This window comes from Microcebus murinus, chromosome 4 (assembly GCF_040939455.1).
Source record: "Microcebus murinus isolate Inina chromosome 4, M.murinus_Inina_mat1.0, whole genome shotgun sequence".
In the NCBI taxonomy this organism is placed as follows: domain Eukaryota; kingdom Metazoa; phylum Chordata; class Mammalia; order Primates; family Cheirogaleidae; genus Microcebus; species Microcebus murinus.
In genome coordinates, this window is record NC_134107.1 from 56,869,972 (window position 1) to 56,888,817 (window position 18,846).

The 18,846-nt window shown below is 37.8% G+C and overlaps 2 protein-coding genes across 2 annotated transcripts; both read right to left on the reverse strand.

The window, feature by feature from the left end:
* Nucleotides 1-210: 210 nt before the first annotated feature.
* On the reverse strand, nucleotides 211-1,161 carry LOC105883381 (olfactory receptor OR51C1-like). The gene has a single exon (XM_012786445.1). The coding sequence runs from the start codon at nucleotides 1,159-1,161 to the stop codon at nucleotides 211-213; it is 951 nt and encodes a 316-aa protein (XP_012641899.1).
* Nucleotides 1,162-9,142: 7,981 nt separating this feature from the next.
* LOC105883382 (olfactory receptor OR51C1-like) lies at nucleotides 9,143-10,108 on the reverse strand. Its single transcript, XM_012786447.2, has one exon. It carries the CDS (start codon nucleotides 10,106-10,108, stop codon nucleotides 9,143-9,145), a length of 966 nt encoding a protein of 321 aa, XP_012641901.1.
* Nucleotides 10,109-18,846: the final 8,738 nt, after the last annotated feature.

The window sequence follows — 18,846 nt, forward strand, 5'->3', positions numbered from 1 at the left end:
TTCATCGTAAATGAAGAAATGCTCTTATTATCACTATGATTGTCTAATGAAAATAGTGATATTCTTCAGAATCTCCAGCTCATATTAATCTCACTTAGCCACAGTCTTCTTACATAGAACTAAAGTTATCTTTTGGGAAACTTTAAACATAATCATGAGTCTAACCTCTGTGAATGGCAAAGCCTAGAAAAAATCAAAAAGAGCATCTATCTAGATCTTTGTTGTGCTGAAATGGAGAACTTGCAGCACAGCCTTGCGTATCTGTTTGGTCTTCACACTGTAGATGATGGGGTTCATTACAGGAGGGATCAGCAGGTAGGCATTGGCAATCAGAGTGTGTACATAGGGTGGGGCCCGTTTCCCAAATCTGTGAACAAAGGACAGACTGATCAAGGGAATATAGAATACAGCAACAGCGCCAATATGGGAGATGCATGTGCTGAAGGCTTTCTTCCTCTCTCCTGGGGATGCAATGCAGAGGACCGTCTTAATGATCAACACATAAGAAAGGACAATAAAGATCAAGTCTACCCCAGCAGTGGTGATCAGGGCAGTCAGCCCCACTGCGCTGTTGATCCTGGTGTCCGTGCAGGACAGCTTCATCACATCAGGGTGGAAGCAGTAGGAGTGGTGGAGCACGTGGCTGCGGCAGTAGGACAGTCTCTTAAGAAGTGCTACCATTGGTGTCAGTGTTACTGTCCCCCTGGTGATGATTGCCACTCCAATCTGTGCTATCTTAAGGTCAGTCAAGACAGAAGCATATCTAAGAGGATTAGAGATAGCCACAAAACGATCAAAAGCCATGGCCAACAGCACTGAGGATTCCATGACAGTGAAAAGTTGAATGAAAAACATCTGCGACAAGCAGGCATTAAAACTGATCTCCCTGGCATTGAACCAGAATATACCCAGCATAGTGACCATGGTGGATATGGACAGGCCGAGGTCGGTGGTGGACAGCATGGAGAGGAAATAGTACATGGGCTGGTGGAGGCTGGGCTGAGTGACGATGGCAAAGAGAATCAGGCTGTTTCCCGAGAGGGCAGTTGCATAGAGGAAGCAGAAGGGGATGGAGATCCAGGTGTGGAAGGCTTCCAGCCCAGGAACACCAGTTAGCAGGAAAATGATGGAAGATGATGTCATATTCTGCAACGTTAGCATTTTGAACTCAAATGGCAGAATCTTAAGCTGAGGGTCTAGCAATGATAAACTGTATTTATTATAATATTTATTTATTATGCATTCAACCTGAAGTTATTTCACTAGGTAAACATTTGTAAAAGACAGTAACTATATTGTATAAAAAGCTCATGAAGATTGGTTAAGAAAAAAAGAACAACTAAAACAACGTCAAATAAAGAAGCAGAAAATAGGAAATAAACGATTACCTGAGCATATAGAATTTGTACGAAACAAAGGGACCAGCATTCTGTTTAGGTTTGCATGTCTGATAAGCAATGGGGCTGGAGCTCTAGCCCAGCACCTCCTGACTCCCAGCAGTAGGCAGTCAGTAAATATTTGTTGAAATGCTTTGGACAAAGGGTTGTGTGAAAGTTTAGAAAATTAGTAAACAGGGTATACAGTAATTCTGATACAGCAATGGAACTACTTTAGCTTCCAGAGGCCCATCCAAAAAATCCTCTGTTCATCTTCTGGATACTGCCTTGGAATCAGAATCAGATTCAACATTTCCAATAAATAGCTAACGCTTGTTGATCTCCTACTATCCATTAGTAGTTATAATAATTCCCTGGATAATCTTATAGTCTACTTGCAATATCAAAACTTGAACTGTACCTAATTTTCATCCCACATAACAAGTATGAGCAATTGAGAATATTGTGTATAAACAGAATTATTTGAATATAGAGGGTCTCCAATGTAAGTATTATGGATAGTTTGGTGTTATGAATTTTTATTCTGCATCCCAGAATATAGGATAACATTTGACTGGGTTAAATGTTCTGGGCTTTTATCAGCTGGTGACAAATTATTAATACTAATCTGTATATGTCTCAGTTTTCCCATATCTAAAGTAATAATGATGTGCATACCCCATAGTATTGTTCTGAGAATTAAACTAGTTAATGTATGTGAAAGTATCAGCAGAGTAGCTCACTATGGTAAAAGCTCACCAAATATTAGTTATTATCACTTAAAGAAAATTTAAAGTTAAAAAATTCTCACTGTTTTTTTTGTGGTTTTTTTTTCTATAGTTATTCTCACCCCTCCCCACTTATCTACTTGTCTCTTTCTTGGAAGCCAAGAGAAAAAGAAAAGCATGGGTGTATTTCCTTTTTTTTTTCTTTTTACTCTCAAGTTATAGAATGGCATAGGGTATATTTTCTAATTCTGACTTAGGTAATGTCCATGGTTAATATCTCTTCCTCGTTTAGTCTCTTCTTCCTCCACAACTATGTTTTTCTCGTGTTTTCTTCATCTTTCCTGATTGAAGATTAAAGCTCTTGCTCCTTTCCAGACCACCCTACTACCTAGCCTCCCAGTCAGTTTTGGATATTAGTTTAGTTTGACAACAAACATGACTGAGTGCAAGCTGCAATCTAGACTACAGGGATACAGAAGCAAGTTAGATATTACACCTGCCCTTGAGGATCCTTAGGAAAGAGCAGGGTGGTTTGGAAAACACGTGTAAGCAAATAAGCAAAATGTGGTATGACATATATTATACAATAATGGGACTGTGTTTAAAATACAAAGGTTGTATATACTAGAAATTTGTGGTAGATGTGTCAAAGGATTCTTTGAGTAAGTAAAGAATTCTTGTGCAGAAGTTGATAGGTGAAAATCATCATGAAAGAAATTTTAAGCATATCCAAAGGCAATGGAGTTTCAGACATTCTACCAATGCCACTAAAGCATGAGATACAAAATATGCAAAGGTAGTGTTTAATAGATAACAGGGATCAAGTATGGAATTACTTGCTACTTTCAAAAGGGTAAGGAATTTATACCCTTACTACAATCTTTACAAATATGCCGATTTCTTGCTAAACCTAAACATAATTTAAAAACAAAAAACCTTCTTACCCCGCCTCCCTGGTACATGTACGTCTTTTCCTTTACCAATAACTCATATAATTGTCTATCCCCATTTCCCTCTTTAATGGTTCACACCTATAGTTCATTCCGAGTTTCTGTTTTTGCCAAAAACATATTCTGTTGCATTAGTTATCCATAGCTGCTTTAAAAAATTTAACAAAAATTCAGTCACTTAAAAACACATTTATTATCTCACAATTCTATAATTCAGATGTCTGAGCACAGCAAAACTAGGTCCTCTGCTCAGGATCTCACAAATTGAAAGTGAAGTTTCAGCCAGGACTGTGTCCTCATCTGGAGTTCAGGGTCCTCTTCCAAGCTCATTCAGATTATTGTAGTAATTAATTTCCTTGGACTGTAGGACTGAGGTCTCTGATTTCTTGCTTGCTGGGGCCTGGGGGCCACCCTTACCTCCTAGAGGCTATGTGGTCCCCTCACAACACAAATCTTACTTCTTCAAATCCAGCAGGAGAACCTCTCTATTGCTTTTTGTCTCTCTTAAAGGCTCATGTGATTAGATTGGGCTCACCCAGTATAATCTTCCTCTTGATTAACTCAAAGTCAATTAATCAGGGACCTTATTTAAAGCTGTAAAACTTTTTTGCCATATAATGTGATATAATCACAGGAGTGATACACCATCACATTCACAGGCCCTACTCACACCCAAGGGCTGGGTTTTATTACAGGACTAGTAAGTGCACCGGCATGGCTAGGAATCTTCAGAGCCCTTTTAGAATTCTGCCTACCCCAGCTGTCAAGGCTATTTCCTCTCTAAACCTTCACAGGTTCAACTTCTCCAATGTCTCGTGATTATTCGTTGTTATCCTCCAGTTCCGTCAGTGACCATCTTCCCTACCCCCAGGAACCTTTTGATATAATCCGCCTGGGCTTTTCCCTACTTCACCAAATTACCAAATATAGCACATGCTTTCACACTAATGTGCTTGCTTAATTCATGCAGTCCTCTCTTCTTTGAATAAGATAAAATTCTTGAAACTCATTATTTGATCCATTGAACCATTTATAAGTTTGAAATGAATTTATTTATTTCAGGAAGCATTCAGTGACATCACCTCCTCTAAGTCAGGGGAAATTACTTCTTCATCTGGAGTTATAACAGTTTATATTTACACATCTAGAATAGTGGTTATTCCATTGTATGATCATTAGTTATTTGAAAATGTGCCTCTTCAACCAAATTAAGCCACTAGCAGGTGGATCATTGCTTATTCATCATTATATTCCCAATACCTTGAACTCCATTCCGAAAAGTGTCTGCAGACAATATATACTTGTTGACATAAATTCTATTTGAGAGTTGTAAACTGACCAAAGATTCTGAACATGAAAGATCTCAATAATTTCTAGTTTTGGCCAGGCACGGTTGCTCACACCTGTAATCCTAGCACTCTGGGAGGCCAAGGTGGGAGGATAGCTTGAGCTTAGGAGTTCAAGACCAGCTTGAGCAAGAGCCACACCCTATCTCTACTAAAAACAGAAAACTTAGCTGGGCATGATGGCATGAGCCTGTAGACCCAATTACTCGGGAGGCTGAGGCAGGAGGATCGCTTGAGCACAGGAGTTTGAGGTTACTGTGAGCTATGATAATGCATTCTAGTTTTGTTTGTTTAAATTATGCTGTGTTGCCTGAAATTACACGTGTGGCTACTGGAGAAATCTCGCTGAACTTGCCCACATTCCCACAAACTGATTAATGGGTTTATTTGTTTTTGATGAAAGACTCTGCCTTAGTATTGGAGGATTAACTTTTGTGTGTCCTCTCATTTGGTGACGGTAATTCTTTCCTTCTTAGATGACATTAATACTCCAGTCCCAGTAAGAAAGCATGCTGCAGGTTCTGTGCTGGACTACCTTGCATTGTCTCTCTTCTCTAATTACAGAGTCAGTTATATGGTTATAGGGCCAGGCAAACCCTAGGCTCAAATACTGTCTCTGCCATCAACTAGCTGGAGTTCTACAAATAAGCACTTTATACCAGATATCATTGTAGTGAAACTTGTAGCTCATCAACGGCATTAATTTGTAAGGATTGAGAGAGATAACATAGTAAAGCATCTGATATGCTGACTAGTCATGGGACAGGGGAGGCCTTTGATAATAGTAAATTAGGATGAGGATGATGGTGGCAATGGGGGGTGATATGGTAGAGGCAACTGGCCTTAGGTGGCAGTTTCGCAATATGACACGATTAACCAGAAAACTCTCAATTGCATGGGCATGTTAGCAACCTGCTCTAAGCAGCAAGACAAATGGCTCATAGACCAGCTGAACCTCCTCAGCATAAAATGTCCCCAGAAAACACAGACTTTAGGAAAGATATTTCTACCATTTTTCTTAGGTACCCATGAGAGCTTTTTGCAATAAATAAAACCTTCCTCATTCTTAAAGGAAACCAGTGTGTGAAAGGCCTAATGTTTCCCCTGAACGCAGCACTTTTACTTACAAAGTACAGAGATGTGTTCTTCCCCGTCCTGTTTTCCAGGAAGGGGCCGAGGAGCTGTGGAGGTGCTCTACTAGGGGATAGGTGGCCTATGTAAGAGCCACCTCGCAGGCCACGTGAATCTCCTAATCAGAAACTCCTGGGAGAGTTGCGTGTTCCTCAGAGTGCGAAGGTCCCCGAGGGTTCGTTCTACTCCACAGCTTCCATCTACTTCTACTCCATCACACTTACTTTGATAGTTTCCATGCGGGCACCGGTGTGACAGCTCTTTAATCTTATGTTCTGATAAAATTTTGTTAAAAGTAAATTTGTGAGTAAAAATACCCACACCCCCCAGAAAAACACCAGCTCACCCTTCATCCTTACACTACTTTCATGCACAACTGATGAATTTATCTTCCTCCAACATCATTTGGGTGAATTTTATACATATATTAGAAACATCTCTGCTTCTGCCCTCCCCAACCAAAAAAAAAAAAAAAACTTTATTTATCCTTTCATAAAACACTTTAAGTATCTATCATATCCCAGGTCTTTGTACTGTAGTCTAGAGGATAGAACAGTCTCTTCCCTCCAGGGCTCACAACCCAGTGAGAAAACAGACATAAAACTCAGTGATTAAACAGGGCGTATTTACAATGACAGCATACAAGAGCATGTATTTACCCTGCAGGAAAGTCCGGGCCCAGGTCTGCCAGGAGACAAGGAAGTAGAGAACACAGAGAGAACAGCAGATGACTAACAACACATTCAGCCAGTGGGGGAGAGGGCAGCAAGAGGTGAAGCCAAGCAGAAAGGCAGGATGAATGCTATGGAGGATCGTTTAGGCATTCTAAGGCATTTGAATCTGAGTAACATAAAACATCCATTCTCAGCATGGAATTTAATCTTCCCCCATTCCTAGGAAAATGCATATCTACAGCTCCATGTGAGGCAACTGAGGGAGTCAAGCACCTTATTGGACAATTCCTAATATATTGCAGTTCCCTGCTTGATGTCAATATCAACCTGAATGGTGCAAAAATCACATTTCCCTCTAAGTCACAATGTATCAGCAAAACAGAAATATCAGTTCAGAAAACCTCAAAGGGAACCTCAATGAATTCATTCTTGGCAGAATACCTCACTACCTACTCTTCCAAATTATACTTCAAATGAACCAATATTATTATTTTCAGCATTTCTTAAAATAGTCTTAAACAAGCATTGCTTGAGAAGGTCTATAAATAAAAGCAAGATATATACATCTCTGTATCAGATGATGTTGAATTCAAAGCATAACACAGCTAGTAGGAAAAGTGAAAAGTATAACCTGTAAAATTAAAAGAAAAATATTTGTACTTAGAAAATTATATCTAAATAGCATTACTTTATACAAAAGAAAAGAAACATACTTTAAAGTGGATTTTATTAATGTACATGTAACCATACCATACAAAATTATCTGTAATTGACGCTTAATTGTAGCATGAGTGCAAATTGTTGCTTTCACAAGAACATTCTCTAGTACATTTATTTTAAAACATGCCCCAAAATGTGGTTGCCCATCTTCAAAATTCTTCTTTTTTAAAACTTTTCCTGACCATCCATGAATCTAAATCATTTATATTTATGCTTCTATTACTTAGAAATGAATGCTATTATATAATTCTCTATTAAACAGTAAATTACTAAGACCTGTATTTTTCTTATCTGGCTAAGTATTTTCTAGGCTTATTATTTATCCATTAGTTCAGGCTCTTCCTAAGAAAGAGAGAGACTACCATCTATAACTCCTCTTGTATCTGGTATAATGTTTTGTACACAGTAGATTATTCATAAGAAACAACTTTTTTAAAATATTGTTTCAATTTATATATGTTGAGTCAGAGTGTAAATCCCTCAAGAGTGGAGTCTGTGTCTTCATTGGTCATAGTTTTATCCCTAGTACCTTCTGCACTGTTTGCCAAAATGAAGATGCTTGAAATATATAAGAATATATGTAAAGTTATGTAGAAATAAATTTAATTAAATAAGCATATATTAAGTAACGATTATAAATAAAGCACTGTGTTTGGGTCTGGGCAGATATATTAATCCCCAGAGTATAATAGATGCTTTCAAAGAGTTTCAGGTCAGGAGGGAAAGAGAGACATAACTACCTATAATACAAAGATTCATTAATGGCACCTGAAAGAATAAAGGAAAAAGGAACAAGCAGGGAAAGAAAGGGGAGGGATATTTCAGTCAGAGAGAGCAAAGTAATGAAATATCTAGAGGCAAGACATTAATGGTGTTTTTCAGAAGTGGATATTATCACCAGAAGTGGATAGACCCCAGGAGAGTGTTACTCTAGCATGCATGATAAACTGTAGATGTCTGATTAAAGTGCAAATTTGTGGACTCCATCTCAATGATTTCTGATTAAGTAATTCTTCAGTATAGTTAAGGAATCTGCACTTTAAAAAGAATATCAAGTGGTTCTGATGCACTGGCGCTGGAACATTGAGAATAGTGATGGATGCAAATGGAAAGTGGATGTCATACTATTGGTGTATCCAGCAGACTGTGTGAAGCCAGATTTGTGAAGACTCACAGGAATAAAGACCCAGTGGAAGATGAAGAGCAAAAAAAACCTTGTGTTTATTTGGGGGAGGTGTTAAGTGCAAACTGATTACATCATTGTCTGAGAAGTATTTTAAAAACTTGCTTATTGAGAATTTATAAAATATTTATATAAACAAAGCAATATCCAACTATTCACAGATAAGCACTTTTAACATTTGGGATGTGTCTATACATACCTTTTTCATGTATATGTGCATATATGTATATTCACATGAAATACATACACAGCGATAAGTACTCTGTATAGTAATCTATCTTTTCTTTTAACAATACATCATTTACATCTGTGTCAGTATTAAATTTATTGCCTTTTATTTCATATTTTATTTAATCAATACTCTAAAGTAATTGTTCAAGCAGTTTCCAAATTATCATTGTGATGTATAAAGGTGTGTTGAACATCACAATACATCTCTACATTCTTGCCCATTTTACCTCTTTGGACACATTTTTAGAAGACAAATAACTAGGTCTTATATAATTAAAATATCAATGCATTTGACAAAGGGACCCAAGGACTCTTTTAAGAATTTATAAGTACTCTTTTCATTCACATTTCTTCTTGTTTATTGTGCTTATTCATATGCTTCAGCCATCAATAATCTAGTTTGAGGAATAATAATCATTACTAATAAACCCTAAGAATTGCTGAACCTAGACATTTCCTACTGACCTATATTGTATGAGACATATGTTGGATAGCTACATACTCTGGAGGCAGTGAGACTGTCTAGACCCCAAACTATGACTTTATTTGCCCATGATTGTGGACATATTTTAACCATGGTCCCATACCGTGCCGAGTTCCATATTCATGATAGGGTCAGATGTACACAAGACATAGTCCCTGCCCTCAAAGAAACCAGTCTAGAACTGTGTAAATAGTGGATCATCAGAATAGACAGAAATCATGTATAGACAGGCTTTTTCAAAGAATAATAGTAACCCACAGGACTGAATGATCAAACATGGTTCAGGGAAGACTTCAGAAAGAAGTAGTCCAAAACTTTCCTAAATTAGCTTAAAACGAAATACTTTCAGCACAGCCTTGCGAATTTGCTTGGTCTTCACACTGTAGATTATGGGATTCATTACAGGAGGGATGAGCAGATAAACATTGGCAATGAGCGTGTGCACAAGGGGAGGGGCGTGCTTCCCAAATCTGTGCACCAGTGACAAGCTGATCATGGGAATATAGAAGATGGCAACAGCACTGATGTGGGAGACACAGGTACCAAAAGCTTTTTTCCGCTCCTCTGGGGAGGCGATAGAGAGCACAGAGCGGATGATCAGAACATAGGAGAAGAGGATCAAGACAGAGTCCAAGCCAGCAGTAGAGATGACAATGGACAGGCCAAACGCACTGTTGATCCTGGTGTCTGTGCAGGACAGCTTCATCACATCAGGGTGGAAGCAGTAGGAGTGGTGGAGCACATGGCTGCGGCAGAAGGACAGACGCTTGAGGAGCAAGAGTAAAGGCACTAGAGCCACTGTCCCCCTAATAACGATTGCAAAGCCCACTTTGATGATCCGCGAATTGGTTAAGATTGTGGCATATCTCAATGGGTTACAGATGGCAATGAAGCGGTCAAAGGCCATCGCCAGGAGTACGGAAGACTCCATGAATGTGAAGCCATGGATAAAAAACATTTGGCCAATGCAGGCATCAAAGCTGATTTCTGAAACCTTGAACCAGAAAATACCCAGCATGGTGACCAATGTAGAAAGACACAGACCTAGGTCCGTGAAGGACAGCATGGAGAGAAAATAGTACATGGGTTCATGGAGACTCGACTCAGTGATGATGACAAACAGAATCATGCCATTCCCAGAGATAGCAATGGCATAGAGGCAACAGAACGGGATGGAGATCCAAGCATGGGAGGTTTCAAGGCCAGGGATGCCAGTGAGAAAGAAGACCGCAGGGTGCAAAATGCTCTGGTTGAAGGATGATGGAATAATAATTGAGGGAAGCATATTTTCTTAGGGAAAGAATCATGTCATGTAATAATAGGAAAGAAAAATATTTTTACTGTCTTCTACGTATCATACAATTTAGGATTACCAGAGAATCATGTCCTGTTCTTTGATGGAATTGCATAGTCTGTCACTGTTTTCTTGGATTTTATCTTGGGTGAACTTGGAGGAGACACAAAGCATTAAATTGTGTGAAAAAATATGGGTTTTAGCAAGATTCCCATTCTGTTACAACTAGGCTTCAACATATTTACATGCACATACATAAAAGAGGAGATAGATTCAATAATGGAAAATATTTTCCAGTTGTATAACTCTATGTACCTGGGCAGACAGGATATTTCTGGGCAAACAGGCAATTCGCCCTGCTTTTCTTCACTTCTCAGTTTCCTAAGCAAAAACCCTGAGGCCCATTAAAAAATAGGAGAATAAGATACTATTAAACATTTTCTAGTAAAATATTTCTGATTGAATAAATACTCAATAGCTGTTGGTAAAAATAAAACTAAGTACCAGGAAAGAACCAATTAAATCTATACCAATAGACCACAGTGGATGATAATAGAAAAAAAGTTTGTTTATACAGGAGGTGGTTGAGAAACTGATTGTGTTTAAGGGAAATTCCATCTGAAGAAAGATGATTTAAAGGTAACCTCATCACAAACACAGGAACTCATTAGAAGCCCATGAATAATAGTTGGAGCAGAATTATCTGAGCAAGTTTCTTGATTTTCCATTTTTGCAGAAAGATATTGAGAAAGCATTGGCTGAAGGGGATCTCCCTCCTCTGTTTGGAGATATGAGTGTACACTTGCCCAGATCCATGCATCTATAGGGTTGAAGAAGTTCCTCTATATTGGCTCTTGTCCTGAATTTTCTAACACAGAATTTTTATCTACAGAAACAATACTTGGTTTTTAATGTATGTGTGTTCCCCTTTTATTCATTCAAGTGTGTATTTAGTGAAGAAATATTTAAATACTTACAAAATGCCATTGTATGCAATGGATAGAGTTAGAATTAGATATGGTGTTTTCAGAAGGCCTGTACATGACTCTGGGGAAAAAAATATTTGAGTGTAAGTTAACTTGGTTACCTTCATTACGACCCATGAATTAATAGGCAAAAGCTTAGACTTAGTTGAGAATAATTGGCTCCAGAAGGTGTGTTCAAGAGGGCATTTCTCTAGGCATTTGAGGAGAGGAAAAGAGAAAAATGTTCAATACAGAAAGCCTCTTTGAGCACTCACTTAAAAAAAAATAATGACTGGACAATTTGAATTGACAGGCAATATAAAACAAAACAAAATATATTCATTTTGGAGGCAGCCCTTGGACCTTAGTTGGAGAACCATCCTCACTTTTTCACCTGTGACTTTGCATACAAGAATTGAGTCATGTACCTACATATGCATCCCAGGGAAAGTGAATCCTGCCCTGATAATAAGGCTTGCAAGTTGAGAAACGGGTGTTTGTGGTTAAAGTCACAGGAGCAGTGAAAATATTAATATCTTGGAGTAATAAATCTAAGGGAAAAGAAGTCTGAGGAAAGAGCCCTGGGAAATGGCAGTAGTTAATAAAAGACAAAAGAAACATCTGCTAATGAAATTGAAGAGGCGTGACCACTAAGGTAACAATGACTCCCAGGAAAACACAATGATCTCAATCGTTTTGCATTGACATAATAACTGAATTGTTAAAATATATACTACTGAGTTCACAGTCACCAAATTACTCTGAACTGTTCCTTGTTGGTTATATAAACTATCTGAAGATTATATAATACAATGCCTGATTGCCTAATGTATTTGTAAAAGTCTTTCATGCACTAAAATACTAACCTTGTGCACAGAAAAATTTTCGGGTCTGGAAAATGAGGTCATTTGATCCTGCTCCATGCCCTTTAGAAGGTCATCCCAGGCAACAGAATCAGAGAGAGAGAGAGAGAGATTATCTCAAGCTTAGAAACTTACTTGCAGAAAGATCCTGTACTAAAGCTGGGGGATCAGTCTTGCCCCCTGACAAAGAGGTTCAATTCTGCCAGAAAACACATAGGGAGAAAACTCAGAAATGGAGCAGCTATCAGATTTGAGAAAGAGAGCTTTTATAAGGAGCCCAGAAGCTGTCTGGTAAGAGACATTTCCCTAGCAGAAAAACAAATTCCTAGGGGAGAACTGTACAGCTGTGCCTTCCTAACCCTTTGTGCTCCAAGGAACAGACTATAGAGGCAATACCTTTTCAGTCCCTCTTCACTCTTACTTCCCCCAAAGGGAGTTCCATAGATGAATAGCAATTTCAGTTTTCATTTAAGAGCAATTTGACTCCAATCAACTGTGGGACTAACCTTTGCATAGGACCAGAATACGGGAAAAGTGGTGTTAATTGATCATTAACAGCTGCATTTGCTCAGCTGTCATTTGCCAGTTTCACAGCAGTCCTAAGACACAAAACTCAGATAGGAAAGGGGTTGCTGAGTAACTGCATTCACTAAGCCTAGTGAGCCCAAACCCTTCCCTGGGGAACCTGAACATCCTGGGAGCTGTTGCTAACCTAAAATGATAGCTTAAGGGGCAGTGACTAAAGGAACATGACAGAACTTTATGAGTCCCTTGTACGTTCCTCGATAGTTTATGGAGATACTAGGCTGCTCTGATAACTGATCTTAAGCTGCTACCAGTATGTTTACCACAGTGGTGGAGAATTAACCATGTTTGGCAGGCAGCTGTGGACACACAGCATGGCTTTCAGCCTTTCCATTAATATAGACTTTGACAATTAGTGGTAAGTAGGGTGTGTTGATAAGTTTCAAGAAAAATAGCTTATTAAACATGCTTAACACATAAGAAGCTGTGTCAAAAGGACGTTACCTTGCAAAGGCCTGCTATATGGAAGAAGAGGATGGGGTAACTTTCCACTAGGGTAGCAGCAGAGCACATACCTTATTTGTCCTGTTTATTTTTTTTTCTTACGTCACAAACTTATAGATCCGTGGGAAAATCTGGAAAGGTTCCTTTCTTTCCAGGAGTTCATCAAGAACCTAAGAAAATATGCTCCCTTTTTGGGTTATCTTCTGGACTAATAGAAACACAGTATTTCCCCAGAAAGCACTTCAACAAATGGAGGAGACATTTTCACAGTCCTAGATAAATGTGCCACAAAATACATGAGACTCCGTGGGAAAGATGCATAATTTACATAGAAGCTTCCAAGACACAGAAGCAAAAGCAGATGCCCAGACTGCCACAGGGATATAAATGGGAAAATCGTGCTGTCCATGCTGAGGATTCCAATCTGAGGAGCACTGGTCTATACTCACAGACATGTGCAGATTGCCTCCTGCACACAGCTGCCATAAATGGGACATGGTTAGCAGAACCCTGAATTCCTTTTTAGTGCAAATCATTTTAAATGATTTCAACAATTCAGCCAAGGCCTAATACGTGGTGGGTACACAGATAAAGGACTTAATGATCAGTGCTTATTTTGACTGGTTGAGTGTCTGTTCTAACTGGCCTATCCCAAGACTTAAATATTGTAAATACTTTTCTTGCATCTACCCATCCATCAAGAGTCACCATAGCATTGGTTCAACTCAAAGAATTTGGAACCAGATAGCCTTGGTCCAAAGCTCAGCTCTGTGACCAGTTGAGTGACCTTGGGCTAACTGTATAACTATCCCACTTCTGTTTGTTTTAACATGGGGAAAAAAGTTACACTGCTTTATAAATCTCTTTTGTAAAATAAATAAAATGACCTAATATTAATCTATAAAAAGATTTTAGCACAGTATACTTTGTATTCATTCAAAACATTAATTTAGTGTTATTATTTATCGTGGCTATTATTATTTTTCATTACTATAGCAATTTTAGTAAATTATCATTTAGTGCCTAGTATGTATCAGATACTACTATGTTATAGACATTGAGCTGAAAAGGGATAGTATCTACCCTCGAGGAGCTCACACTTCTGACAGATGAGACAACCATTATAAGAAGAGAAATCTGATCAGGACATTACCTACCCTGCTTTCCATTCTTTGGCTTCCCAGTGTCCTCAGGAATCTACCTTGCTACTCCCTGTGAAGAAATACTGTGTTTCACTCTCTGCTTCAGCTGTATTAAACCCATTTCCAATTCCAGAACTTGTCATATTTTGGCTCACTGCTGAATTTTCACTCATTCTGTTCTCCAAGGCAGTATTAAGGTGTTTACTGATTCCCAAATTCTGCTTAAAACACAATTTAAAACAGGCTTTATTTTTTATTAATATTAAAATTATAATAACTTTTTTCCTAAATTTTCTGATTTGCAAATTATAGATTAAAAAATGAAATCTGAATTTTGGTGGTTTTTTAATACTTTTCTTTTTTTGTTGTTCTTTCTAGTTCCCTTACTTTTCAGTGCTGTGATATTGTACTCAGCCTTCTAATTAAATAAAACACCACAGCTATTCACTGTGCCTGAAGCATTTCCTCAACCTTCTATCATCTCCTCACCCTACTCTCTACTCTCCTGCCCCCATTAGTAGCTTTCCTGGGAAAATCCTTCTCATTTCCTCAGGTCTCATTCTAGCAGTTATGTTTGATTAACTCCCTTGATCACATATGCTAAGTTGTCTGAACACCTATGTGATCTATATTGGTGCTTCTCAAATTTGAATGTCACATGATTACCCTAGGTATCTTGTAAAAATGTAGATTAGGATTCACTATATATATATATATATATATATATATATATATTTGCATTTCTAACAAGCCCCCAGGTGATGCTAAATCATTGGTCCTTCAATAGCAAAGATCTCTGTTGAAACCTTTTAGAGTGGTTATAACACATTATTTTTTTGAGATAGTATCTTTCTTTGTTGTTCAGGCTAGAGTGCAGTGATACAAGCATAGCTCACTGCAGCCTCAAACTTCTGGGCTCAAGCAATGGTCCTGACTCAGCCTCATGCATAGCTTGGACTACAGGTGTGTGACATCATGCTTTTGGCTATTTTTTTTTTTTTTTGGTAGAGATGGAGTCTAACTATATTGCCCAGGCAAGTCTTAAACACTGGGCTTAAGTAATCCTTCCATCTCAGCCTCCCAAAGTTCTAGGATTGCAGGTGTGAACCACTATGCCCAACCCACCCAAAGTATTTTGGTTTCCCATGTACTTGTTTGTATCCGCCACTAGACTTCAAACTCTTTAATAGCTGGGGTGATTTCTATCATGTTTACTGTTATATCCTCAGGGTCTTGTTCAATACCAGATATATAGTGTATATAATACTTTTATAATAATAAATGGATTAATAATTTTAATGGAAGCATATGCAAGATGCAGTGGGAGCAGAAAGTAAAGGAAAAAATAGCAGTAATAAGAACAGCCAGAAGAAAATCTTAGGGTTGAGGTAAGGATGAGCTACATTTCTATATACACTAAAATTGAATGTCAGTGTTGGCTAAATCAACAGGGTAGGAAAACCCCTAATAATTCAACATGACTAGAGCCATGAAAAGAGGTGAATGAGGCTTTCATCAGACCATAGACAGTAAGTAGATGATGTAAAGCCTTAATAATTTTTAAAATAGTAGTTTAAACAGAAAAAAAAATTGATGCATTGTCTTAGTCCATTTTCTGTTGCTATAACAGAATATCAAAAACTGAGTGATTTATAAAGAAGTTTATTTAGCTCACAGTTCTGGAGACTGGGAAGTCCAAGAGCATAGTGCCAGCATTTGGCTAGGGCCTTCCTGCTGCATCATAACATGGTGGAAGGCACCACATGGGAAGAGGGCAACAGCATGTGTCTATCTTCTCTTCTTCTTATAAAGCCACAAATGGCATCATGGAGGCCCTAACCAGATGACTTTACCTATTCCTAATTGCCTTACAAAGGACTCACCTCTAATCAACATATGAATTTGAGTATTAAGTTTCCAACACATGAAATTTGAGACATATATCCAAACTATAGCATGCAAGAGTCAGTTTTTTTTTTTCTCCTGTTATTGTTTGCTTGCTTTTAAGTCTATTTCTACAATTTGGATGCATTAACCCTAGATTACCTGATTTGCCTCTGGCCCCTGGTTGTTGCATTAAACTCTGTTTAATTTGGAACCTGCACTGTTTGCTGCTTTGTAAGACTCTCAGCCCTGAAACCTGCTTTCCTGTTTCCTGATCCAGCATGACTATCCACGTGAGCTTCTACATGCATGAATCTTAAAGGCTGCACATCATCCCAGGACTGAATATAAATACTTTATATTTTCTGTATCACTGAAAAAATTTAGCTGTGTCTTAACTATGGTAAATAATGCTGCAATAAATATCCCTGTACATAAAATGTGGCTTGTATCTCTAATATTTTCCTTTAAATAAAATTTTAGAAATGGAATATTATGGAAATCTTCAGACAATAACATACTGGAAAATCCACTTTCAGAAAGTTCATGCAAACATTGTAAAATAATGCTTAGTCCACTGTAACACAGCAACACAGCACTGTGTATTGTAAGTTTTAAAATATATTTGCTGATTTGATAGGTAAGAATATTTCACTGTTTGCTATAGTAAAATGTTGACATTCAATAAATAAGACTTATTGCAAGTCCCTACAGTATAGTTTTCTTGTGTCCAATTGAGCCCTTCCTGTTTGAATTACCAAAATTCAGAAACATTAATATGAAATCCAATGACGTCACAGACTGTAATACGTTTCCGGGATGAAATGGTGTTTATATTGACGTATTAATAAGATATGTTGCTATGTAATTTTATGGAGGAACATTATACTCAGACTTTCAGGAAGTTTAACTAAATTACCAGCTACTGTTCTGTTGCGCTAGCATGAGAGCAGGGCAGTGAGAAGGGTCATATTTTGAAGTATCCATAGCAGTTTGTGTATCAGTGCTTTGATCGGTGTGCACACCCAGTTCCATGTGCATGTACTAACCTCTGACACAGAATTTACATAATACCACTATAGTAACTCTACTTCAGTGAGAGAAGAGTAACATTCTTTCATCCATAGGAAAAATAAATATGACCATTCTAGCATTCCTTAGTGGTTTCTGAGACTGATGGGAAAGCAGTCACAGCTTTAGAACTTGCCCAACCTGGTAGAAAAAATGTTTCCAAAGGTCTTAAGAAGTTCACTATGAAGATACACAATAGTAAAACAGTTTTGCAAAATATAAGCATACACAAGTGACAACCTGTTAACATTCATTCTGGCACATAGCATGTATGCATGCTCTTTAATTTAGATGACTTCAATTGGAAGTAGTAGTGGAAGGATCGTTATACGAAGGCTCTTTAGAAAATAAGTCTTAAAAACTGAAAGAGTGTCAAATAGCCCAGGCTTGAAATACTGGTTATTTCACTTATTAACTTATTAACTGAGAGACCTAAGTAAGTTGCTTAAATCCTTTAGTCCTTAGCAGCTGCATAAATCACCAATGATAGACTCTTCTACCAAATATATTATCTTAGAATTGTGTAGGTAAAACTTTGCATTCCTTTATAGAAAGTCTAGGGGAAAATAAATTTCCTTTTCTTTTCTCCTTCTGGATGTTCCTTGGCTTGTGGCCTTCTTTTTGGCTTGTGGCCTTCTTCTGCCATCACATTCCTTGGCATGTGGACTTCTGCCATCTTCAAAGCCAGCAACAGTGGTTCAAATCATTCTCATGCTGTCCTCTGTCTGGTTCTCCACTTTTAAGGATGCATGTGAATAGATTGGACTCACCCAGCTAATCCAGTTAATCCCATCTCAAGGTCTTTAATCAAATCTGCAAAGTCCCTTTTGTCATGTAAGGTAAGATATTCCCAGGTTCCAGACATTAACATGTGGACAGCTTTGGGGGTCATTATTCTGCCTACCACAAATACTTGGCATAGTATCTTGGACATAGAATGCACAATAAAATGTTGGTTATTGTTTTTGTTACAGTATGAAGAACAAAATATCTCAGGCCATGACATTTTTAGTGGTGAAATGGACTTGGTGGGAGGAGAAGAGAATAGAAGCAGGGAGAATCATTAATAAACTACTGAAACTAAGTGAGAGATGATTATAACTAAGATAAAGGTAGCATTTTTTAAGATAATGAGTAGTGATCAAATTCTGGTTATATTTTAAAAGAGATTGCTAAGATTTGCCAATGGATTGAATCCAGGGTGTAAGAGACAGCAATCAATGATGACTCAAAGACCCATAGGCCCAAGAGCAGTCCAGGAATGGTAGGAACATCTGAGGATCTAAAGAGTCCATAAGGAGAGATGTGTGATCTATAGCAACATATGCATACTATTTTCTAAAGACTAACAAAGAGCAATAGTAACCTCACATCAGATGACATCACTGGCCAAATCCATCACCCTCCTACCCCAATTTCTTGATATAATACAAGATAATCAAGATTTGAATATAAGCAGGAAGAACCCCAAATTATTGTAATTAATTTTCTTTTGCCTAGTGGGCTAGGACTTAAAAATAGAAAATAGGTCAAATTATGAAAAAGTAAATAAAATTGTATTTTCTGCATACCCAAGTTGTGGACCAAGATTTTTACCCTCTACATTTACCAAGTACTTGTTTCATGCCTCCAAGATAGCCTTATCATTGACTAACATGTCATTATTGCTTGACCTGTCTATTTTCTACAATAAAACCCTGGACTGTAAGAACTATATTTTATTCTTTTTTTGTCCCTTCAATCTCCAACACATAGCATGATGTTTGGAATATAGG

Excerpts from the sequence above, each read along its gene's own strand:
- LOC105883381 (XM_012786445.1), bottom strand. The coding sequence starts at position 1,161 with ATGCTAACGTTGCAGAATATGACATCATCTTCCATCATTTTCCTGCTA.
- LOC105883382 (XM_012786447.2), bottom strand. The coding sequence starts at position 10,108 with ATGCTTCCCTCAATTATTATTCCATCATCCTTCAACCAGAGCATTTTG.